The 25,622-nt window shown below is 37.1% G+C and overlaps 1 protein-coding gene across 1 annotated transcript in view; it reads right to left on the bottom strand.

The window, feature by feature from the left end:
• Window positions 1-25,622, bottom strand: part of ATP10A (ATPase phospholipid transporting 10A (putative)) — a 108,206-nt gene that overhangs the window by 22,193 nt on the left and 60,391 nt on the right. Inside the window, exons 3-10 of the mRNA XM_042810381.1 lie at window positions 24,634-24,719; window positions 19,088-19,194; window positions 18,850-18,981; window positions 16,583-16,716; window positions 15,199-15,451; window positions 5,806-6,023; window positions 4,608-4,802; window positions 2,778-3,339 (exon numbers count right to left, since the gene is read on the bottom strand). Coding sequence (XP_042666315.1) covers window positions 2,778-3,339; window positions 4,608-4,802; window positions 5,806-6,023; window positions 15,199-15,451; window positions 16,583-16,716; window positions 18,850-18,981; window positions 19,088-19,194; window positions 24,634-24,719 — 1,687 coding nt within the window. The remainder of the gene's footprint in view (window positions 1-2,777; window positions 3,340-4,607; window positions 4,803-5,805; window positions 6,024-15,198; window positions 15,452-16,582; window positions 16,717-18,849; window positions 18,982-19,087; window positions 19,195-24,633; window positions 24,720-25,622) is intronic.

Raw genomic sequence — 25,622 nt, 5'->3', positions numbered from 1 at the left:
AGTCTCAGCCAGAGATTCACCTTGAGATCAAAAGTTAAGAGGGGAAGGACTCTCTTGCACACAAAATCCAGTGGTGGAAATTCTTTTTAGTCGGGATGATGCAGTTTCTATGCTTAGCAGCATGACCACATGAACTATGGAAGAGAAAACCAGAAAATAAGTCTTCTAAAGAAGAATGATAGAGAGCTAGTGGCATTTTGCTTGCTTCATTTCCTACCATAATCACTAGCTGAAAGCCAGCTCAGTCATTGTTTTCTCAGTGACTTATGTTCACAGTTCCTGTGTGAGCTAGTTATTGACTCAAACAGTAACTTTCTTATTTATGAACATGGTTACTGCTGAGATAAAGTAAAAACAATACATCCTTGGGAGTCATTTCAAGGCTTTTGAAAATATCTGGGTGCTGACAGAAAACGACGGTTTTCAGCCTAGATGTAGAGGCGGAAGGAATAGAGGGAATTCAGAAACTTTCAGGTTTTCAAGCTCAGGATAATTTCTATTTGTTTGTGTGCTTTTTTAGATATAACTGAAGCTACAACATAGTACTTTTGCATCTATTCTGGGGCTTTTCACCATGGCGTTTTTGAAAGACTTTTCCTCATAGAGAAACAGAACCTTCCTGTTTCATGGGACCCAGTCCTGCATGGAGATTATAGACACAGCATTGCTTTAGTCTTTCAGTCTGAGAGCATAAGCATCACAAAGTCTCAAAGCATACAATCAACTTGTGTACAATTTACCTGTTCATGAGGAACTAATACAGGAAAAAAAAAAAAAAAAAAAAAAAAAGAGCTGTCACATTAATTTATTGGTTCATTACCTGAAGTGATAATTGCTTGAATTCTTCAAGTACTTGCATTTCCTCTCACATATTCCATGATCAATAGAGAACAGAATGAAAAAACAGATAGACTCATATGTGTATATATATATACATATACACATATAATTTTCACAATATAAATCTTTGGGAAATCCTTCTACGTGGGGAATACCACCCTGTGAGGTGACAAGGAGGCAGCTCCCTCAGGAAATGACAACATGTGCCCTGATGTTAGGAAACTACAGACAGGGACCGTGAATGAGTGAAACTGTTCGAGAGACATGTCAAACATTTTTTAGACAGATCTGCTGAAACTCACAGAATTACTGAAGCCAGCAGCAGATGAGAGGGCTAAAAAATAAAGGAAACTGCTTATGAAGTTCTAGTGACTGCACTTTACACTGCTTGTGAAAGCAAAATATACTAAAACTCATAGTTCATTTGGGGCTAAAAAAAGTTTTTAAAAAATTGAACAAATTCAAAGCATCTTTCAATTGCCTGTAAAGATGCAGCAATCTCTGTATTTGCCCAGCTACATAATTTGCTCAGTGATAACAACAGTCTTCAGGGATTCTGCTTCTGAGTCTGACACAGCTCCTTCTGTTGTGTTGCTGTTGGTTGGTTGGCCCCTGTTGGATCTACCCCAGTAGGCCCTAGGACCACTTAGAATTCGCCCCCAAATTCCTCCATTTTTATTTCATGGTTGTGACAAAATATTTGAGATTTGGCATGAGATAATAATTTGTTATTGATGCTCCGTTCTCATTCTGAGAACTTGTTTCCAAACATTTATTTCCAGGTATATTACTAGTAATTCTGAGTATCCAAATTCTCTAATACTCTGAAGGGAAACAATTTTCCAGATGTTCTCAGTACTGTCTTTGATATCAGATCTTAACCAGAATATTATTTATGAATATTTTGTTGTTAGTTGAAGACAAGTCGTTCCTAATTTTTTGACTCTGCTTTGATTTATGTCTCTATAAACTTAAAACTACCACCAACATTTTTCTGTATTTCATTAAACTAAAACTGCACAGTATAAGCCTTTCACAATTGTTTACTCCAGGCTAATGTCAGAGTAACCGCACAGTCAATGCACTAGTGACACACAGGAAGCACCTCCAGCACTTTCGGGTTCTGTCCATTCATACTGGGGTAACCCTTAAATACTTAATTAAATTCAGTGTTGAACATACAGTAAATTAGATTCAAACTGACTCATGCAAACTGGCACTCCCATGTTTACGCTAACTTCTGAAAGCTTACAGGGTTCTTCTTGAATCCAACTCATAATTAGCAGCAATTAATGTTCCTCCTGATTCATGAGATACCTGAGTGTTGCAGACTCTGGAGAAGCAGTCTATGATCATAGCTATTCCCTAACACAATTTAAGATGTCTCAACTGAACAGATTCTTTCCTTATTTTGCCACTACCTTTCTGTTCCAATGGCTGATTGATTCACACTGCCCTTTAGCACCACAGTCAAACGCAATGTAAATGTGCAGATGCATGCAAATACATTACTACAAAAGAAAGTAAAGATTCATAGGTGAAACAGATAAGGGAGCTGGAGTAGGAACTGCTTGAGTTTTATATAAAATACTGAAATAGCTATGCACTGCTGGGCACGTTCTCCTCAAGAAATGTAAATTGTTTTGGGAGAGTTTCAGGAAATAGATTCAAAATAAAGTTTGCTAGTAAAAGTTCCTGTACAGAAACTGATGTAATTAATTCTTGTAAGGCAAAGAACCAGTCATTAATTAAAGAAAATTTGCTATAACAACGAAGTGCTATAAAAGAAGAGAGATGGCTGCCTTTCTACCATTTCACGTACTCACAACAAAACCAGGCAGGTCTGGTTGCTAGGAAAGGCAGCAAGACATGATCTTTCAGCAATTAAGGAGAACCGCCTCCCCACACCCCCACTCTTACAAAGCTAAGAGGTGTACCTGAAGAACAAGGCAGAAGGAGATCCATAATAACTGAATCTGCTCCTTTAGTGTAAACATTTATTTCATCCGTGAGAGGATGTCTGACCACTACTGACATCCTCTTCCTGATGGAATCAAAGCCCAATGTATGTAATACTTCAAAGTTTAATGTTCCCAGGTGAGGTAGCTCCACTGATACCTGGTCAGACAGCCTTCCAACCAGAGAACAGTTATATGCCCTTGCTGCATAGACGAGAGCAGCTTCGTCTGGACTCTCTGCTTCATAACGGAGCTCTCCTTCCTCAGGCCCGCTCCCTACAGCCATCCTGCCTTGCTGGGAGCTGTAGCCATTGTTATTCATCTGTGCAGAGTATGCCAGCTTCTCTTCCAGTTTTAATAAAGTGCTCTCAGTAGATGTGGATGAAAGGACACTTAAACCAAATCTATGCATTGATTTGTTTGTAGCTAGGCTGGATGAACTGCTGCTGTTAGATCCAGAGGTCAAGCGACTTGGAGTGAGTCGTCGGATGAAGTCTTCTATGGTTTTTACAGGAGATTTTAGTTCAAATCGGTCTCTAACCTTGAGAAGAATGAAACAAGACAATGAACAAAACAAAACCTGAAGGAAAGCTGTATTGGAATTTAGACACTGAATTCAGACATTCAGCCTAAGTAGCTCCAACTTAAGAACAGAATTTCTTTGTGAGCAAAAAGTAATGGCACTTGCAATTTGAGAAGGGAAAGTAAATGAACTTAATAGCAAAAAAACCCAGCAAGACCTAGAACTTCAGAATTGTGCCTCTGCATGAAAGTACGTATACTTGCATTAAAATTATTTTTACTTCTTTCACTTTTTCAGATAGGTCTAATGGATAGACTATTGGTGTTGGACCACCACCAAAGTACATTCTCAAAGGCTGTTGCCATTCTTTGTGCATTTTCAGTACAGGCAGTAAAAAACATGTTAATTCAAGAGTTTTGTACTGAGAAGTGTGATATCAGAAAAGTTTTAGGAGAATAGGCCAGTGTCAATGACGCCTTCAACAGCAACATGCTGATATAAATAATTTCCACTGTCTTCTCTTTTGGATTCAGTTTGCTTCAGTTTTATCATTTACCTCATTTTATTTAAAATGTGATTTTGCAGACTACTTCACTTCTTATTCCTATTTCGAAAAGAAATAAATCTCAGATTTTTCTCCAGAATGGAAATTCAATCTGTGGGCTAGCTTTAATAATATGTTCTACTATAGTTTTGTCTTGGGATTCTATTGTTGAAGTTTCATTCATTTAGTTTAGGTTGATTTAAGCAGTAACAATCATTATTTCTCACAATGAGCTTGACATTTTTTAGACAATGTGAAAGATATGTGCAATGTTTCTCAAGTATACTTTCTTTTTAAAAAAACATCTGACCCTATTCTTAGTTTAATTCACATTTACAAAATCTACACACAGCTTATATTCTTTTTTGATAAGTCTTGCATAATATAAATCAGTTTCCACACAGACTTGCATATTTACATACATACTTACATGCAGATGTATGTACATACACATATATATACACACATTTATCAATTAAGTTATATTTCAAGAACTCAGGAAATTTTCAGTACTATCTTAAAATTGCAGACAAAAGCATGTCTTACCCTGAAGGTAAATATTGCATTTAAGTAATGCTTGACTGAATCTGTTCATTCACAATGCACTTCTAAGAGTTGTCCCACATTTAGTTTCCAGTTATTTCTCATTAGAACAAGCCATTTTCAGTTCCCCAACTTAAGTGATAAATTAGTATAAATTCAAACAAACCTTAAACTCTATTTTGCTGTTCCTTTAACCTACCTTCTGTCGGGGCTGATTTGGAGCAGTAACCACAACGGTATTACAGATAGTCAAAGCAATGAAGAAGTCAAAAATATCACACAGTTCTGGACTCAGATGGGATAATGGCTGTTCGTGGCCCCTCATGATCTCCAGATGCTTTGCACATTCATTCACCTTTTCTAACAAGCTAGGATCTGGTGTGATGTCCTTCTCCTAACAATGAAAAGCAATGACTAATATCAGTGATTCTGCAAATTTCCAAAGTAGCACTGAGCAATCAAAGTGCCCAAAGCAGTGTCAATACCAAGAGTTTTATGAAGGCCTCATACCACAGGGCTGAGATGGAGAGGACTGTAACTCACGCATCACATAGAAAATATACACTTTCCAGTGAGGATACTAATAGAAATGGAAATGTGAGTAATTATGCTGTCAGCTTTTTCACTACTGTTATACTGGCAACGTTCATCTACTTTGGAAGTAGTGAATAGGGGAAGAGTTTCATACTACTGTTCCTCCCACCCCCCAGTCCAGTGAGAACATTCTGCATGGTTTGTTAGGTCTTTTATGCTAAAGCAGAGTACTCTTTATTTCATCAGCACTTTTCTTTGATTTTTTCTTGTCAGAGCAAATTCTGGTATTTCTTAAGATACCAAGATGCTAGGATATAAAAGATCTAAAGATAAACTGAACTCAGGTTTTTTCTTCAGTAGAATTTTATTTTATCTGCTGATGCTCAGCAGCTGATGAGTCTGAGCAACCACTGAACTGTATGTTTATGAAGTGTAGCTTCAAATTGTATTGAAAGAACTTACTCCTGACTAAACTCAAGAAGCTCAACCAGTGCAAGCAGCTTCTTTCTTTGCCTGTATTTGTAGTTTATTTTGAGGGTTCACTTATGTCAAAAGGATAACAAAAAATCCCTTCGTAGACAAGACTTGGTTTCACTGCTCTCTTAATACCACTTAGCTCACATAAAACTTCCAATAACACCATAAAATAAATTAATCAAAGCAAAGTTGAAAGGGTGTACACTCACCCACATTTTGAAATATAAAGTTCTGTTTTTTTTCTAAAACACACGTGCAGAAGAAAAAACGCCAAGATGAAATCTGAGTGGTATGCAATGTAGTACAGATTTCTTTATCTCTTACTTTTCAAGACATCACTCTGTTAAAAGATATAGGACAGTGTGCACTTAATTCTCATGACTTACCATTGGGCTACTGAATGCAGTATGCTTCGACAGTATGCTTGCTCTTTTTGCTTCAGCTCTGCTTCCCGTGCGGCGGTGGGTTTTGGTGCTCTGGCTTCTGTGAATTACTTTGATGCTCTGATGGCTGCAGATACTGTCACGCTGGGATAAAGTTCCTCCTTTTGGAGCTGCTTCCTCTTCCTCAGAATCAGGCTCTTGGTACATAGCTAAGCGCTTGGCTATCAATAAAAATACAAAGGGAGAAAAGTTGCATTTGTTAAATGTTGCTGAGAAAGAGGGAAAAAGGACATGCTGACTTCAGTGAAGTGTTCTGGTTTTATTCTTATACCTTTGGAGCAATACTGAACGACTCCATTACAGGGGATAACAGAAGACATCTAGTCTTAACTACATGGTACCTTCTAATGGAGGGTGCAGACAACATAATTAGGAACATAATGCAGCGCATTGCCTCCCTCATCATGAGACTGAGAGGCAGCTAGACTCTGCGGTAACACACTGCACTCCTGAAGGCTATTCCATAGTTCAGCTTGATGAAATCAACCAAACCCCAGCCTGGGGTCTGTCTCCTCTCCTGGGACATGTATGACAGGCAATGCTGCTTGTGGTGCAATGCTTATTGTGCAGTGCACCACTCATTCCACTTCTACATAGAATCAGAGAATGGCTTAGGTTGGAAAGAACCTCGAAGATAACACAGTTCCCATGCCCCTGCTGCAGTTAAGGTTGCCAACCACTAAATCAGGCGCTGGATCAGACTGCCCAGGGCCACATCCAAGCTGTTCATCCTTGAACACCTCCAAGTATCCATAGCTTCTCCGGGCAACCTATGTCAGTATCTCGCCACTTTGCTCTTGTATCCAATATAAATCTCCTCTCAAACTGTTTTCCTTTGTCCTATCAGTATCAGACTGTGTGAACAGAATGAACCTGTTTTTAAAAATTATATATTACAGTGGAGAACTTGGGTAATGAAGACTTCAAGTAGAACAATTACAGTTAGAAACGAATCTGGGCAGTCTGATGTGTAGAAATAAAAAAATTTAAAAAAAGAAAAGTGCAAAACAGACCTGAATCCAACCCATCTAACAATAGATTCCATTCAGTTCTAAACTGATACATAATGTATTTTTCCATTCCTAAAGATCATGGGCACTTAATAGCCTCTGTCATCCATTAAACAGGCACACGTCACTTTAACAGGTATCTATTTATTCTTTCATTAGGCATTCATGAAAAAGCTTTTCATTATATTCTCAAAATAATCCACACTGTGCAGAGGTACAATGCAAGTTATATACTTTTCGCTCTGCTCTCTTTCAGTTCCATGTTATAACAAATTAGATCTTCCTATGTCAAATGATAGATCATTAGCATGTACGTCAACTATTCAGGCATTCTGCAGGAAAAATTGCCCATGGAGATTTTTCTTTCAAAACATATTCCCAGGAAAAATCTTGCATCAGATACAGTGAGTTCAGTGCATGATCGTTTTAATGGGGCTTGCTTTATGATCAAAGAAGAAACCATCCCCGCCATCTGCTGTAACTTTCAAACATGTTTTAACTGTCAGAAAGCAGCAGGAGGAGCTGAAATCAGATTGCACACGCTTTATGGTGATAGGTCTACCTGTGCAGAATCATAGATTGGAGGCCTTTTCACATTTATTTGGAACATATATTTAGTATGAAATGCAGGAGGTGGAAGAGGTTCCCAGCAAACAGCTGTTCAGAGAGCCATACAGCTGCAAACAGAAGAGCACAGCACCACTGGCTTCTCCTTTCTCCTGTTACTGTGACGCAGATAACAGAATCTAGAAGATAGATCAAAAATTAGGGCTGTCACTGGTCTCCTTGGCCTTTCTGTTGCATGGTAATAGGCTGCATCCTGCAAGTGCTAGGTTCAAAAAACATTGCTCAAGATGACATAACAGAATGGACTTTTGCAATTAGCAATACTTGAGATTTAAATCAATCCTAAGCACATTCCAGTGCCTCCTCAGCAAACCCAGTTTCGAGGAGAATTGGTGTTGTGTGGACAGGTAAAGCACAGTTAAAGCTTGTATTTGCTACAGGGATAACTTTTCTTACTCCAGATGTGGGCATTTGAATGGCAGACTGACAGGATGCTGCACTCCCTGCCAAAAGAGGGAATACTCCTTGGCAGGGAAAGAACGGGGTACAATTATTCTTTCCAGCTTTGCAAAAGGTGGTACCCAGTTAGTCATATTTTTTTCCATGCAGAGTTGTGAGAAAAAAGGCCACATGTTTTCTTTAATAATCATATCTAATTTAAGCTTCTGCTCCAGAAACAAGCTGAAATACATGACTCCAAAGATGGCTGCATTTTACAAACAAAACCAATGGGGTTAAGAAGAGAAGGCATTTCATGCATAATATACACTTATGCTTGCATACCATATATCTGTATTCTTCACTACTCTTACATTACATCCAAAAATATTTTGTTTAGTCAACACAGGAGAAACTGGTTCCTAATACAGCATGTGCCTTTTTTATTAGCATTATACCAATAGTGAATTGGTACACACTGTAATCTGTCTGTGTATCTTTAAGCTATGTTTTGTTCTCTATGCAGATTTTCATTGTAGCACATTCATTTAATTGTTGCTGCAGCGAGGAAAAAAAAGAGAAAAAGATACAAGACCAGAATCTCATTTAAGCAAGTCAAATGTAGCTCGCTTGATATGAAGGGTATTATTTCCATTTTATATCAAATGTATAAAAAAAAAAGGCCACAGCACCTTTTAACATTTTCTCGAGTGCAGTCTTAACATATTATGCAACAAAAACTAAGAAGTTTGAAGAAATAATGAAACACAGTGTGATTGTTATGTTATGGCTAAGGTTCATAATGCTTTAACTGTGTGAAGCGTGCTTCTTTGGGAACATTCTGTTCTCTCCACCCACTCAGCCCTCTCAAATTCAGAACCTTTCCCTACGAATATTATAACCTGAAAGACATTGTTGTGAGATGCTTTTCAGCTTCAGCACTGAAAATTTGCAGCCTTGATCTTTTGTCTGATAGAGAGTTATTTATTAAAGGCAGAGACATAAACACTTTGCAAAACACAGCAATGCAATGCATGGAAGTCTAACTTAACTGTCCTCTTGTTCACTTGATATTTACAGCACGAAGAAAGGATAATTAATACTTATTCCATGGACTCTCCATCTTTCAGAAGACAGCAGTAAGCTGTCACTAAAATTCCTATAGCTTCTGGTAAGTATTTTAAGATACTCTTTTATTATTTCTGTGTTAAAAACTCTTTTATTTTTTATTTTTCAATTATCTTCTTCAGTTGTTTCGTAAGTTATCTTCCATGCTTCCATGAGGCATCCATCTTAGAGGCTGATGGAAGCATCACTGCCACGCAGACAAATGCTTAACTAAGTAGAGAAATGTGATCAGGAAACCATAAAATAATTTGTTCTGGGCAGAATAAAACTGCAGACCCCTTAAACCAGACTAATTCAGCTGTCAGTGTATGGGTCCTGATTTTCCTATGGAGTAACACCATGTATCCCCAATCATTTGGATAAGAATGCTACTGAGTTATCATGAAGTAAGACTAGATGCCTTCACTCTATGTTATTTCCTAATGATTTTATGAGTGCAAGCTTATTTCACTTTGAAGTTCTCTCTAGTATCTAAAAAAACCCTCAGACAAGCAGCTAGCATGCAAAAAATTTGTATGAACTGTGCTAACATAACTTACTTTGCAAAAGCTTCCCCATAAAAACAAGTCCTGAGACTATAAAACATGAAGAGTTTCCATCCTCTCTACTCTTGGCAACTGCGTGGGTATGAAAAGAATACATTGAAGTCTTTCATCATGAACTCCTTACTCCACTTAGAAATGGAGATTCTTTCTATCCACCTAGAGATTTTCCAGAGCAATTTTGAGTGCAGGCATACCTATACTCACGCATACACGCTCAGAGGAAATTATTACCTGTCTCTAATCTCTCCGTCATTAGTTACTGCTTAGGAGTTCAAAATACAACACTCCCGGAGTATTCAGTTCTACATCTCCTGCTTCTGTCCACATCCTCCAATAATTTTTCTCCAGAAAGTAATAACAAATGTAAAGAGAAACTACAAACAAGCTATACAGAGTGCCTGTTCTGTTGATTGCTTCGATCTTTCTGGAGAAAAGCTAAAAGGACCCTCCTGATTTCTGAAGATTTTCAGATGGAAAAGAAAGGCAGATGAACCGTCCCTCTGGAAGAACCAGCCATATTTAGGGAAAAGGTTTTACCCATTTTTATGCTTTTTTTTTTTTTTTTTTTGTTTAGTAAATTCAGTTTTCAATTCAATTCAATTTTCTGATGTGGCAATGTCTTTTGGTTATGTACAAAATGAACAACAAAGTTTCACCACAATACAGTCCCTCAAACTAAGAAAAAGATTTTTTCCATATAATGCACTTTCCAGTGAAAAGTAGTTGCTGGCCAATCTTTAGCATGAAAACATAGAGTGTGGAAGAGAACTCTTTCTTTCTTGAATTCAGTGACTAAGAAACTTGGCTAGCCAAGGAAAAATCACTGGGTTTTCACCGTTTGCCTTCACTACCATAAAATTATCCTTCTATTCGGTTCTCTAGAGTTTTTTTCAGTCATTGGAAGGAAAGAGAAAAATTGCAAAGAATGAAAATATTTAGTTTTTTCAGATTTGTGTGGTTGCATTCATGGAGGTTCAACTTGTGTGTTGTCAGAAGTTCCGTACAATGGGTGGCTAAAACTAGAAAAACAGAGATCACACCCCACAGACAACAGGCAATTCATTTAGCATTTGGAAAATATCTAGGACAAATGTCAGGCCAAGAGCATCTGGTTGTAGCTAAATCATATAACGACTTTCACAAGCACAGTCAGCTTTTGGGCACCTACTCTCCCTGGAACCAGCAGATAGATTTGGGGCATGTCCAATTTCTAGAACTGCTAGGAGCTGGCTACTAGCTTGAAAGGAAAAGCTGTGGTACGGCAACGCAGTTTTACATATAGGACAATAAGTCTTTGTTTTTTTGTGCCTATATTCTTTTGGGCTACGAGGAAATACTGATTAGAAGAACTTTTATTTTTTTGGTGTGATGTGGCACTCCTTTATAGCATCACTGACTGTGAAGGCAACACACAGCAAGGTGCTGTCTTTAAGATAAATGTAACTCCATCAATTCCTGGGAATTAACCAGAGCGTAGTGCCAACGGGTATTCTATAAATGCTGAGGACATTTATGAATGAGGCACTCATTCTTCCACTTGGAAAGTCCATGATATATCCTGCTCTTAATTAACTCACTCTAATTCAAGAACTAAATTGATTTAAGAGAACATGTAATCTAGATATGTGATGGGAATTCTTTTCATCTGTATTTGGAATTCTAAACCACAGAGAAACAGTCATCTAACAGACAATAAACATAGGTGTGTAAAACAAATTTGATGAACTATTAACTGCGAAATTACTAGGTGACTACTTTCCACATAAATATCTCAAGTAGGTAACAAAAATCCCACCTCTGTCAACACTGTGTCCAGAAGGCTCACTGATCAGTTCAATCCTAATCTTTGCATAATCTATACCAGACTGCTACAGGTGCACTTAACAGTGATGTATATTTGATAGAGCTTGCATCATGGAACAGTTGCTAAACACACTCACACCTTCCCTCACAGCTTTCACAACTGTTTTTGGATCCTCTTTGGTGCTAAGCTCTCACATAGAAATACCATGAGTAATAGTCTGTACTACCTCCAGTTGGCTAGGAGATTCTGTCCCATGCTGGTGGAATTTATTGGTCTCTATTATTCATATTTTTGTCACCTCTTGTCTAGACTAAAACAATGCAATATTCCCAGGCATAGTGCCACTAGCCCTGTAAGAAACTTAGAGCCAATACAGAATTCTGCAAGAAAATGTCTTCTCCAGCAAATTACAAAACTGCTGCTTGCTCTCTACACTGCCTAGAAAATGTATTGTCTTTTTCAGGATTTTGTGTTTTCTTTTAGAAACATTTAATTACTTCAGCCCTGCGTGTGGTCCACATGAGTTTCTGTAATGAAAACCACAGTTAATATGCCTGCTTTTGTTACAAAACAGAACACTTCTCCATAATCATCAGGCTCACCTTTTACATGGTAAATTAATATGATACTGTGGAAAAAAAATTCCAGAGAAAATGAGGACACTGCCACCACTCAAAAAAAGAAGAAAAGACATGCTTCCCCAAATGTCAATTTTAACACAGCACAGTGTACACCTTTTAAGGAATCCCCACACCCACACAAATTGCATGCTGTGCATATAGGGGTAGGAAAAAGGAATGAAGAAGCTATACATCATGAGTGTCACATATCGCTTGACACGTTAGTGGCAAAAACTCAGATACAATGATGACAATTGCAGGATAACAATGCCTGCAGGACAGAAAAGAATGGCATAACTGATCATAACTGAACAAATTTTAGGGAGAAAAGCTTACAGCGCAGCATGCATAAAATTTGTGAAGACTATGCACAATCTGCTGATTGAGTAATTAACAGACCTAGATTATGCAAAAAAACCCCATACTTCAGCAGAAAATTAAAGTTCCAAAGCATGGAAATTTTAGACCTCAATCTGTCACTCTAGGTACGAGTTTCCCCCTTACTGTGTACGCGTAGCTGAACTTCAGAATATAGGGACTCTACATAACTTTGGAGTAAAATTTGCCAGAACTTCTTAGCATGGGAAAAAATGCATTGCATCTTAGCTTTGCTCTTGGATATGGCTGAACGGAACTGTTCTGACTGAAATTACTCTCCCAGACTTCATGCCTGAGGCAGACATCTGGCATGGGAAACTTTAACCAAATAGTTAAAAGGTTTGTAAAACTATCCATAGCTGAAAAAAGGATCTTATCATGGGAAGGGTCAAGCAACTGTAATAACAGGCACTGCTACCCAGCCACAGCAGAATAACAAACTTAAGCCAGAGAGCTCTGGACAAGCGGATTTCCATAATCTGTTTTACAGTAGAAAATGACTTGCTATCTTCAGTTTTTGTATCTTGATCTATGTAGGAAAATTTTAAATACAATCCTTCATTTGAAAGACTGAAAGAAGGGTTTGATTCCAAGCAACAAATCACTATGCCTGAATAACATTCAGATAAGGAAAGATCCAGATTATCACTGAAGTGGATGAGAAAAGGTAGATGCATTTTATTAGGTTTTCTTGCATATATGGCAGTGCCATATCACCTACCAAATCAAAATGTTTAGAATTTCCTAACTCATGAAGTCTTCAGTAAAGTCTCAGGAGGGAAGCTGGAAGGCATCCAACAGATATATGTCCCAAAACCTCAGAGGGGAATTCAGATACTCAAGTATAAACACTGAAGAGCAGCTGACAAATAATTTGCAATTAAGCACAGAGCAATGAAATGTTATTGATGCACCTCTTATAAAGAATGAGCTGTGGTAAGCATCTTATTCTATCTAAACAAAAAGATTTAAACAACGAAGAATTTAAGATATGGTTAGAAAATCAGACAGGCAAACAGCTTAAATGAAGCCTGAATGAAGAATCATTTTTATTTCTTGATTATAGGGAACAAAAGCAGTAAAAATGATCACTAAATATGCATAAAATGACAGAGAAAGTTCTATTTTCTGTAGAGGAGAAGAAATAAAGTTTAGAATGCCTTGTGTAAACAAAATATCATTTTTAAAATACCTTTATGTCTGTGATTTTATACCAACTGAATTTAGAAATAGCCTAAACATAGGAGTAAGTGAAATGAATGACAGAAAAAAATAATTAGTTTAGCCTATTTAGCTACTTAATTTATACTTTTGTTTGTAGTGAACTGCTTTTACTGTAACCTCAAATAATGAAATGAAAGCATACATACTTAGATTTCTGTTAAATACGTTATGTTTGAGAAAAAGAAGATCTGAACATTGAGCCTCAAATTCAAGAGCCTGAGCTCAGCTTCCACTGATGCTATTCAACACATAAAAATACACTTTCAGCACTGTTTTAGTTGGCAGTACCATCATCATTCCTGCATTCTGAAATTAGTACAAACAAGCAAACAATCAATGGCAAAGGAAAAAAAAAGGATGAACATGGAGTACTGAGAGCAGAACTAGGAGTCCAGAAACTGCTCTTAATACTAACTCTCCTTTCTTTCTTACCTACAGTACAGAGGCAGGAAATCTTCTCTATTTTAATTCTTATTTCTCTAACACTGGCATAATAAGACTACCCAAACACCTTGGTTTTTCTGAAGAAGAATGCAAAATGTCAGCACTACTTCAAGAGAAAAAAAGAACAATTGTCACATAATCCAAAGCTTCAAAATATTATTTATCATCTTGGAATCTTATAAAATTTTTAGATTTTTCCAGTCTATTTTGATTACTTCTCTTATTCCGTATCTTTTTTTGCAAGCTGAACTTCTGTAATGGCTTTCAAGAAAAAATTTTAAAGCAATGATTTGTAAATATTCTGCTAAGAAATCTAATTTTTGCAATTAAGAATGCATTTCTATAGCTATTGATATTTTCTGATACAGAGACAGAATATGATTTGAAGAATTAAAATCTGTTATGTAAAAAGCAGTAACAATAAAACGTCAGAGAAAAAAAGCTTGACACTAACTGCAAACAACTCAAAAAACAGGAAATCACTTCATTATTTTGGTAGGGTGATGAGATGACACAGAGATGACAATCCCCATTTTCCCTTGTGACCAAAAATGAGTTTTCAGTGTATAATGCTGACACTAGGGCATAGTCTATCAATTGCAATGGAGTCACCTTAATGCAGACACCTGTCACACACACAGGAACACGGAAAAGAACCGACAAAAGTAACATAAAATATGATCTTAGGTCAGATTACATTTCCTGTGAATATAAAAGCCAGTAAGCTTGTTTATGTTTTGTTATATTATTATGTTTTCTTATTCCAGCTATTCAATCTGAGACCGATCTGGCTGCATACTTAAAGCTGTACTTAAAGCTGGTACTTTGCATTGTACACTTCAAACACACAATCAGTTGTGTGTTGGTGATACTATCCAATTTGCTTAAATTAGCCATGGGCTGAAGTGCTTTACAAGACCAGAAGCTAAAGCTTGAAGCCCTAACTGTCTTGACAACATACTGTCCATGTTAGAGAACATTCTGAAAAGACTGCCTTTACTAGCTGAAAAAGTCATCAAAATATAATTACATGAAAACAGTTATTATGGAGTATACTGAGTGGATACATGCAATTTCTTTTGTTTTTCTTTCTTTTTCAAGATTACAGCAATTTCTTAATCTACTTCAGATTTCACCAAAGCACAGCAGTTAGATATAAAACAAGATCATGAGCTCACCATTATCATCGTGGGAATACTCTATTCCAGAAACTGTGCATCTTCGGAAAACCATCTTATTTTCAGTAAGTGTCCCAGTCTTGTCTGAAAAGATAAACTGCACCTGACCTAAGTCTTCTGTGATATTTAAAGCTCGGCACTGCAGCTGAGAGTCTGTTTCTTCATCATATAAATCTTTATCTTGATGAATAAAGTACACTTGGCAGATTTTAACTATTTCAATGGAAACATACAAAGAGATTGGAATCATAACCTAGAACACAGAAAAATAAAATGAATTAGGAGAAAACAGACTGAATTTGTAAAAATCTAATTTGGCAGTAGTCTAGAATGCAAAGAGGCTATGTACTTTAAATGTCTACTGTGAAGCTATCAGCACATTTGAAAACAGTCTATCTGCTGTATCAGATTAAGAAAACGTCACGAATTGCAAAGCTGAAATCCATTATTATGTCTGGAAGAGTGATTATCAAAACTTGGACAGAAATTGAACTTTTCTGGGCTAATAAGATGTGCTTGAAACTGGCCAGGAAAACATAACAAAGCAAAACAAAAAGACAGTGCAGTCAGAATCCTGTAAATGTGTTTTGCACTTGAAGAATAGAATTAATTTATTCTGCATAAATAATACACTGCTTACAAATTCCCTTAGCAGCAACAAGAAAACAGAATGAGATGTGTAAAGCTTTCCATAGGAATGATTTCTTTAGCCCTGGCATCTGCACTGCAGATTAAATGAATGAAGAAAAAAAATAATTTCTGAAGAAAGAGATATGAGAAGTTTCTCCAGAAAAGATTTCCAGCTGTTTCTTAAGGTTTGTCAAAACTCCATGAAATATCTAATTTGCATCTCAGTTTTAGCCTGCAGATGTTTGTTCACACTGACACAGAGTTAAGAACCACATTTTCTGGAAAGTGGTTAAAAATGTATATAACTTCTGTTCATACCATACTCAAAGTGGTACCCCACATCTTTGATGTGTTTCACAGTGGGTGCATATGAAGCATGAAGCCTGTTTTCTTTCAGGTGAATCCTATCTCTTCCTACTTGTTTAAAATAAAATAGAACACCTGAGTCTTTTAGGGAAGGTTAGTTTTCAAGTGTTTTTCTTCTCCAAGGCCATTGTAGCCCTGAGACCTTACTGTGTGATCAGTGTGCTTGTTTTCAAAAAAAATTTTCAATTTTCATCAGTGAATAGACCATTTACTTTCTTTCATTTAGATTTCTGTTTATATATTATCGCATTCTCTATATTTAAAATTTAAAGTGTCTAAATACATCTCTACTGTTTGATTATCTTCTCAGTGGTAGAAGGGGTACTACACACCCCCCACACACATAGGAAATCATAAATACAGGTGGCATTTTGCACAACTTGGATACCTGAAAAACTATGATTGCTGTCAGAAATAAATACACTGAAGCTAGAACAGGAGACAAGTATTTGCCATCAGGTCCTGGAACATCAAAAACTGGTTTCTTCTTCTCACCGTATTGCCATACCCATAGGCCGTGACCTGCAGAAGAGTTGAAAGAGAGAAAAGTCTACAGTAATTCCAAGATATAAAGGCATATAATATAAACTGGTCCTCAGAGAAGAGTTACATAGGAAATTGATACTTGTTTTCAACTATTCAGTATGACTTGAAAGAGATTCACAAAAACCTACTTTTTTTTCCCAGTAGAATTTAGGGTTTAGGATAGGCATTTGTCTGGTCCTAAGGACAGTATCTACGACTCACTTTTTGAATAAACTTTATCCAAATAAAGCAATCTGGCTAGTGTAAAACAGTAGTTCAGGCTAAGAGTAGCAGCCGAGCCAACAGCAGGGAAGCTGAGGAACGAAGAACAGAAAAAAAATTAAGCTTTGCTAGAAACCTTGTGTTCTTGATCGTGATTAGTTAAATAAATATAAGGATATTATTATTTTGGGAAAAATACACTCTTGTTAAAAACAGAAGGTTGCCTTTTTAAGAAGAGTGCTAGGAATTGCAGCTAGTTTCTTCTGAGAGATGGAGGAGAGACTGAAAACAGATGTCTGATGTTTGTAAGGTTAAAATCAAGGATGAATTTCACCACCATAAGAAGTATTCATATTATTTTAATTACACGTCAGAGAACAACAAAAGAGAAACAAAAGCCTATTTTAAAATTAATCTGTCTAGATTTTAAATTTGCCTTTACATCCTGATACAATAAAACAGCATTGAACTTCTGAAAAATACAAGCAACATTTAAGCCAATAAGGAAATTATTTTGTCTCAGTACTCCCAATATCCTCCTACTGATGGCTGTACTTCTATTCTTGATTGTACTCCCAAACCAAGAATGACCTACATCATGACTTGTTTTATAAATATCTTGACTCAGATTTCCTCCATTTATAATGTCTCGATGGAAGATATCAGATTTGACTCTTAGAGAACACAGTTTTGCATGTGTGCAGCATCAGTCAGCTCTGGTTTTGAATCGCTCAATCGAATTTACTTCCAGCTGTGCATCGTGGTTATCACCTCCTGCACTTTGCTTTGGCCCTCTGCTGGTGGTTTCTGTACTTGGAGCAGAAGTGACAGAGTAGACATCAGATGTGTCACCTGCTGTGTGCCCACCTATTCATATTTACGCTCCCACAGCCCATTGTAGTCATGAAGCAACACAGCATGCTGCTACTGGTTGGGACATCGCCTGTCCTGTGGTGGTGAATGGGACAGCTGCAAGCAGGGACTCCCTGCAATTAAGCCTGCCTTCAATTAAGGTACTGCAGCACTTCAACACAACCTTCAGGACAGGGCTCTCTCACACTGAGATGCTACACCAAAGTGTCATCAACTCAGCGGAAACAAATACGAGGACTGATTCACAGCTGGAAAAAACTCATCTTTAAGCACTATTTGACAATACCTGGAAAAAGGCATGCTGAGATTTATTAAAATGGCATAAGACTGTTATTAAACTACACTGTGGTTGTTAGGAAACATTCTAATGTTTCCGACGCATGACTCACACACAAACACAAGAGAACACACAAACGTTAGGGATATGGAATTCATATGCAATATATTAACAATCATTTTGGATGCCAGATAATAAGAAACTCATTTCCTTCTTACAAACAAGTTAAAAAAAAGCCTGAAGAGTATTAAGCTCAGTATTTCCTTAAACTCTCCAGGAAGTCCAGAGGATCTTCTAATTGGATTTATGAAGACTGAGACATTTACGTATTTCTTCAGTTTCAAAGCTGCAGCCTTGAGTTAATAAATAGTACTGGGGAACAGCACTGTGCTAATTATGTTTACTCTCTGGTCATAAATTGATCTGTTGGCTGACTAAGGCATGTTATACTCTACCACCTGTAATTTTGAGGTCACTATAAGCCTATAAAGTGGCTTCTTTTGGACTTGTCATTTTTGGAAGTGATAGAATGTATGCATCTGGATCTCGGATATTAATGACTTACACTTGATTGAAACTAAGAATCCATTTAGACAATCCTGTGTATTAAAACATAATCATTTCAAGGAAGAAAATGTAATCAAAAAGCAGCTATATGGATTTTACGTTTCTGCAGATACACATGTTTTTGCTGAAGCTAAGCATGTGAATCTCAAGAGAGTCTGACAGTTAAGTTTCTATTTTTAAAGAGCACTTACCAATGGCAGAAAACAGACACATGATGAGAAGTATAAGGATACACCAAAGGACATCAGCATTCATCTGTCTTTCAAGCTTACTGCGTTTATAGCGAGGTCCATTATTATTTAACAAAGCTTTGGTCTCATGCCCTGCAAAAGCAATTGCGTCAAATGATGTAATAGGGATTCCTGTCTGTATTTTAAGGAAACTATAAAAAGGCAAGTGTGCTTAGTCAGACAGAAAAGCAATTTTTACCTGCATAGATTACAATTCCTACAACTTCTTCTGTATTTCTAATAGTACATCCACGTAACAAAAGATTTTCTTTGAACAGTCCATCCTTTTTTCCACTTTTATGTACACTGCAGAAAATTTAAAAGCAGAACAAAGCACAGCATGTCAAAACATTAAGCTTGTTAAATCATACTCTGTGATACAACAAGCCAAGGAAACATCTTCAGAGTTTAAAAAAAAAAAAAAAAAAAAGTTTTCTCAACCTGACGGTGAAATATTCCCTTAGATCTTCCTCCTGGGACAATCGTCTGGCAGACTTTGAAAACTGAGAATCCCTACCCAGGAATCCCAGACATGCAGCAGTGCAGCTGAGCACTACCAATGGCTCTAGGCTGTGGGATATGCAAATGTACTGGACAAACGTTCAGTAGATACGAAGGGCAAATCTACAGCAACTATACAGCCAGTTCTATGCTTTGAAAATGCATTAAACTTTTTGTGCATGTACAAATTCTGCTTGTGCAATCACAGTAAACTCAATCCATCTACGGAGCAGATGTGTAGTGCATAATGCTTACACAGCGTTCACACGTTTTTATCAAAGAAACATGGAGAAATTGGGAAAGGGCAGGGCTTCAGATACAGTGGCACTAAGATACTAAGAAAGACTGATAGTGTATATCAGTCAGTTTAGTGAAAAAGAAAGGAAAAAATTTCTGAGAGTTCATCAATAAGGGAGATTGCTTTCAGAAGTGTCTCGCTGTGTAAGAAAGATGAAATGGCATGCACTCTGATGACTGCATGCACTAAAGCGCATGAGAAAAGTGGAACAATACTACATTTTCACTACAACTTCTTACTGTCTGCTCTGTATAAACTGAAATTTCAGTTGACTGAGAACTGCAGAAAACAGCCTTATGAGAATTAACTGCTGAACAATAATAACAGCTATTAAAGCATAGGGTTAGAAAGTTTTATTAGGTTAAGAAAGACAAACCTAATAATCATTTCAGACCTCTTCTGCATGAATAAAATGTAATTTAACAGTAGTATACTAATGCCTCAGAGCAGATGAAAGCAATCTGAAATGTGTTCTGCCCCTGCAGAGTAGCATAATCATCACACTTCCAAATTCTAAAAACTCCAACAGCAATAGGAAACTAATAAAAGCTCAGAGTTTAAGAGAAATCCTGGAAAACCCTAATGTGTTATGCTAAAATTAACAGTATTATAACACCAAACTTTATGGCTACCTGGTTTTGAATGTTTAAAATAGCGTCCCCTGAAATCTGCAATCTATCTTAAAACTGTGACTTCTACAAAAAAGTGGATTTCATAAGGAAAAAACTTCTGCTTAGCCCAACCTCCCCATGGGCTTCATGTATGAGAAGAGGTTTTGTTCAGCAAATATCTGTAACTCACTGTTTCACCTTTTGCCAAGAGAGCTTTAAAAATTGGGGGCTGCTGTATGTCAATAGGTACAAATACTGATTACCAGCTGGAGAACTATCCACATTTTGCTGGACTTGTACCATGGGGAATAATTTTGTAATGAATCCATAGTGCACAAAATACACTATTACTGGGATTCTGCCATTTGCTCTTTAAGATGGAACTGTGCTTTAGCCTTCCTTCCTCATAAATGGATGTTAGTTTGAGTTCCCAATTCAGTTTCCAAATCACACTTATGACTTCTTTTAATAAATGGACTTGATAAAGACAAACCTACTTAGGAACTAATAGCTTTGGCTTATGATTTTATAGCCTTCATCGGTTCTTTACACTTCTTGACTGTAACAGTGGACTGTGATAGGCATACTGCAGACAGCATGATTACTTGTGTGCTTGTTCTACACAATTAGATAGTTGTTCTTGCTTATCTTGTACCACATCTGATCCTGCTGAAGTTAACCCTGAGATGTCAAGACCGGCCAACCTTCACTCACTGAACCTTCTCACCACAGCCCATCCTCACATGCACCTTGCACTGCTTTTTATGTTCTCATATCCACATGAAGTCGACCAAATCACCTGTTCTTTAAGAAACATGGATGAAATCAATGTGCTGTTGTATAAACAACTCTCCTAGTTTAACATGGGAACTCAAATACAACCTGAGGAAAGCTCACATCAGCCTTCTGTTACGTTTTCCCTTGGAACTTAGCCAGCGCTAAATAGCAAGGTGACCTATCAATCCTGTATTCAGAAGACAGTATTTTCTTTCCTTCCCTCGTGTCTCAGATTTCTTACAAAGCAAGTAGTGGAGCTGTTTGCTTTCCAGTACTTGAGAATCACAAAGAAAACACTCTGCAGTCTTCAAGGTGGCCTCAGTGTCACCATTGAAAAGAACCTTCCTGACTCTCAGTGTTGACTGAAATGTGTTCTCATGGACTTTGTACCACTAGAGTTTGTCAGAGAGACACTGACATGTACAGTAACGTATTTTTTTATTTAAAAGATTGTAATGTGATTTTCAATTATTTTGGCTTTGCAAACTAGGTCAAGCTTTGAAACAGAAATGCAGGCATTGCACTCTACAACTACCTGAAGGGAGGTTGTGATGAGGAGGGGTTTGGCCTCTTCCCCCAGGCAACAAGCAGGACCTGGGGAAATGGCTGCAAGTTGAACCAGAGGAGGTTTAGGTTGGACATGAAGAAAAACTTTTTCTCTCAGAGAGTGGTCAGGCACTGGAATGGCTGCCCAGGGAGGTGGTGGAGTCACCGGCCCTGGCTGTGTTCAAGAGGCGTCTGGATGAGGAGCTACGAGATATGGTTTAATTTGTGATAGCAATAGTAATCAGAAGATTGATCTAGATGATCTTACAGGTCGTTTCCAACCTTGAGTTTCTATGATTCTATTATTCTTATTATTGCTAGTATTTTTACTTCCCACATTCACTTTGGAACTTTCCAAGCACATCTTTTGATACTGAATGATTAGATACAGGTTTCTGTACTTTTCTTACAAAAAAGCCTTTTACCTTTCAGAGAAAAGCTGAGAAGCTGGAATGCAAACTATGACTTCCCCTTTTCCCTTGCACATATACATATAAGAAAGGTAGGAACAAGATTTTAAGGCCAATTTTGTTATTTTTGGAAGCCGGTACAGAATTTTTGAATTTTTGCCGTGCATACTGTACATACTCTGGCTAGACCCAAGCAGGCAGAGGTCATGTTAGGTTTTACACTATTCTTTTTACCCAGAAGATTTCTTACGGAGTAAATACGCTTGGGATATGCAAGGGTGCAGAAACAGCAGGGAAGAACTGAAGCAAGCACTTAAGAACAGGCAGTCTCCCTGCTCATCTGCACACCCGGAGTGTGATCAGTGCAGGTCATGTCAATGTCACTAAAGAAGTTATATGTACTAATGTGTATGATACTATTTTGTAGGCATAGGATAGGGCCAGGCCTGTCTCAACACATTTTGCAGTATTTTTCTTGGTTTGTATTATCGTATCTTCTCTCACTATGAGCTGCCAGTGCTACACTGCTTATCTATAATGATCACAGTTCAGAATTTTTACAATATGCACGCTCAAACATTTCTATTCCTCTAAAAAATTGTCAACGTAGACATTACAACTATATTTTATATTTCAAACAGGAAAAGATGATAGACTTCTTTAAAAATAGAAACCTACTGTGCTCACAGCATCCTTATTTAAATAGCCTAGTAGCATTTCTTTTCAGCTGAGATACTTTCAACTAGGAGCTATCTGAATCTGTCTTTCAAGCAGTCACCACTGGTAAGATTTTGAATTAAGATCTGATTTTGACACGGCAATTACATGCCTCAATTTAGATGTGCTAATTACTATTCATCTTGCTAACATGAAATATAGCCATGATTTCATGATGTTAATGAAGAAAATCAAAAACAGAAGGGAAAAAAAAAACCCCTCTCCATTCACAAACTTGGAGTCTGAGAGTTTATTTGTTGACAGTTAGTCTCTCTTCCCTTCAAATGTCCCGTGGACCTTTAGTTGTAAATGTTTTGGAGCATAGTTGATGAGACCTGGAAATCATCTTATGCTTTCTGTCAGATTCACAAATGGTATCTTGACTTTTTGTTGTGTATTTGTTAAACAGCCTTCTAGAACATTCTGTGGTGTTACTTGCTACATAACTCAGCTCTGTAACTTACATGATACTGAACTTTTTCACAAGGAGTACATAAATAAATACATAATTGAAGACAAATTTATGCGTACTTTCTATAGCATTCTCTGTTCAGACCTAGTGAAAGATACCCTAATCCATGGAGTAGGTGATCTTTAAAGGTGTCTTTCAATCCCAACCATTCTATGATCTTATGCTCAGTATATGGGAACTGAGATTCAAACACAAGAAGTGTGAAAGATAAGCTGCCAAACTTTCCATTTCCATATCTGGAAATGTCATTTCTGGAGTACAGCAGGCTCTCTATTAATGTAGACAGTTCCACACTCTCACACAGCAATGTCTAATACTAAACTTTTATCTTTACATGTACTGTAGCGCATTGTGCTGTTAAATAAAGGAACACATTTTCCCACACTACAACTTGACGCAGTTTTGAAAAAGCTAGCCTGATTCACACCAGTTGACAGTACATCCTACACAATTTGTGACATCTGAGAGTAGTAACTGAGCTGGTAAATTGCATCATTATTAAAAACTCCCTAAGCCCCAGTAATTTTCAATCCTTATACCATTTACGCAATTCAATACTGCTCATCACTCCTAATCCAGATGATAAATTATGGTATTCTATAAAAGAATCAGTGTCTGTTTAGCTCTTTTAATTAAAGTGTAGACCAAAAAAACCCAAAACATTCCTAGGATTTCATGTTGCATGAAGTTAATGACTCTAGAAAAACACAAGAGTGCATCTCTTAAGTCACCGCTAGTGCTGGTGTGTCCACACACTACAGTCCAGGCTACATTAGAAGGAAAGCACTGTGTACATACTAAAACATTTTTCACTTTTTTCTGAGCAGAACAAATTGGCCAGGGATGAGCACCCAGTTAATGCAGCTCTGTTTGTTTAGAATTGTTAAGTGGTTGTACGTGACTCTGCATGGTAATGCACGAGTATGCCCACTGTATGAGCCAATTGTTTTATTTGGTCTGAATGAGGAAAGGAATATTGCCATAGCTGGACAAATATCAGTTTCATGTCCTGATTTTCCACAATGATGCTCATATTAAAAGAAACATCAAACAGACAAATCTTCATAAAAAGAGAGTAAAACATCGTGCTTGTTTATAGGCTCTCTTGGACTCTCGGACTGCTTTTCTATTTCCTACAACTTCCAAATTGACTTATTTTTATCTATGGGGAGAGGGAAAGGGAGAAGAGTGGCTGCAAGTACACTGCTTCATATACTCATTCTGGAGTGTAAACTGATTCTAGAGTGTAACCTAATCAAAGCTAATAACTACACCACCTCCCTCAGAGGAGATGTTATTCAGTAGTGACAATGACACAGCTTATATAACACAGACCAAACCAAAACAGCATATATTTTGTTCTGTATCAGAGGAAGGGAGTGTATACCAAAGGATATTACATGAAATACTCACATGGAACCTCGAAACCTACTTAAGTCGTTGTTAGGATTCTCACATTCAATGACACTGGTGAACTTCAAGGGGTCAAATTCTGAGTCCTGAAATAAAAGAAGTATTAATTACTTATTGCAAAGACTTGTAAATTATATCCAGAATCACTTTCTTAAATAGCTTTCTCAATATCTATCAATAGCTATCTCAATATCTATCCAGTTTTTTTCCAAAGGCAGTCAGATTAATGACAGTGATCACAGGCACTGAAAATCAAAGGGATCTGAGGAACACCAAACTTCTGCAGGCACTTTGCAAAGTCTCTCTTACTTTTTTATGAAAGAGTATGGGCTTCTAAGGGTACTATTATTATTGTTTTATGGCAATAATAAATAAATTAATCTACTACAGTAAATTAGACACATATAACAAAATAACTATTTACTAATTAACACTTAAAACCTTGGTTCTCTAGCTCATTAGTCTGAAGCTGGTATTTTTGCTAACTGTAGATTTATTTTCCTGTAGGCAACACCTTGTTGTATTGGAGTTAAAACATCCTATCACAGCATAATGATTTGATTTTGTTAAATAAAAATCAAAATTCTTTGACAGATTAAATAGACCACGCAGTTAAATGAGAGATGCCTGGTTCAGCTGCTGGGACATCTGTTTGTCTCCAGAAATGCAGACTGCCATTAGGAAACTGCTTTGCCCACCCTCTGAATGAAAGAATCAATTATGAATCATCATTTTATTCAACTTTCAGTTGATAACACTGCAAATATTATGTTTTATAATGGTTTTGCTGAGCAGCGGTAGACTCCAACTACTACCTTTTAGACTATTTTATAGGAAGGGCTTCCTGAGAAATAGTAATCAAAAGACAAAAGTTTCAGCTCTCTTTTCAGCTTCTCTAAAATGCACAGGTGTCTGAAATATGTATACATTTTTAATATTGGTTTTATTTAGAAGAAGTAAAAGAAGCTATTTGTAAGTAATAAATAAGA

Source organism: Centrocercus urophasianus, unplaced genomic scaffold (genome assembly GCF_019232065.1).
Source record: "Centrocercus urophasianus isolate 14NV4802_14NV808 unplaced genomic scaffold, USGS_Curo_1.0 seq_12, whole genome shotgun sequence".
Classification (NCBI taxonomy): domain Eukaryota; kingdom Metazoa; phylum Chordata; class Aves; order Galliformes; family Phasianidae; genus Centrocercus; species Centrocercus urophasianus.
The sequence above is the reverse complement of the archived record's forward strand: the minus strand, read 5'-3'. Positions and strand labels throughout refer to the sequence as shown.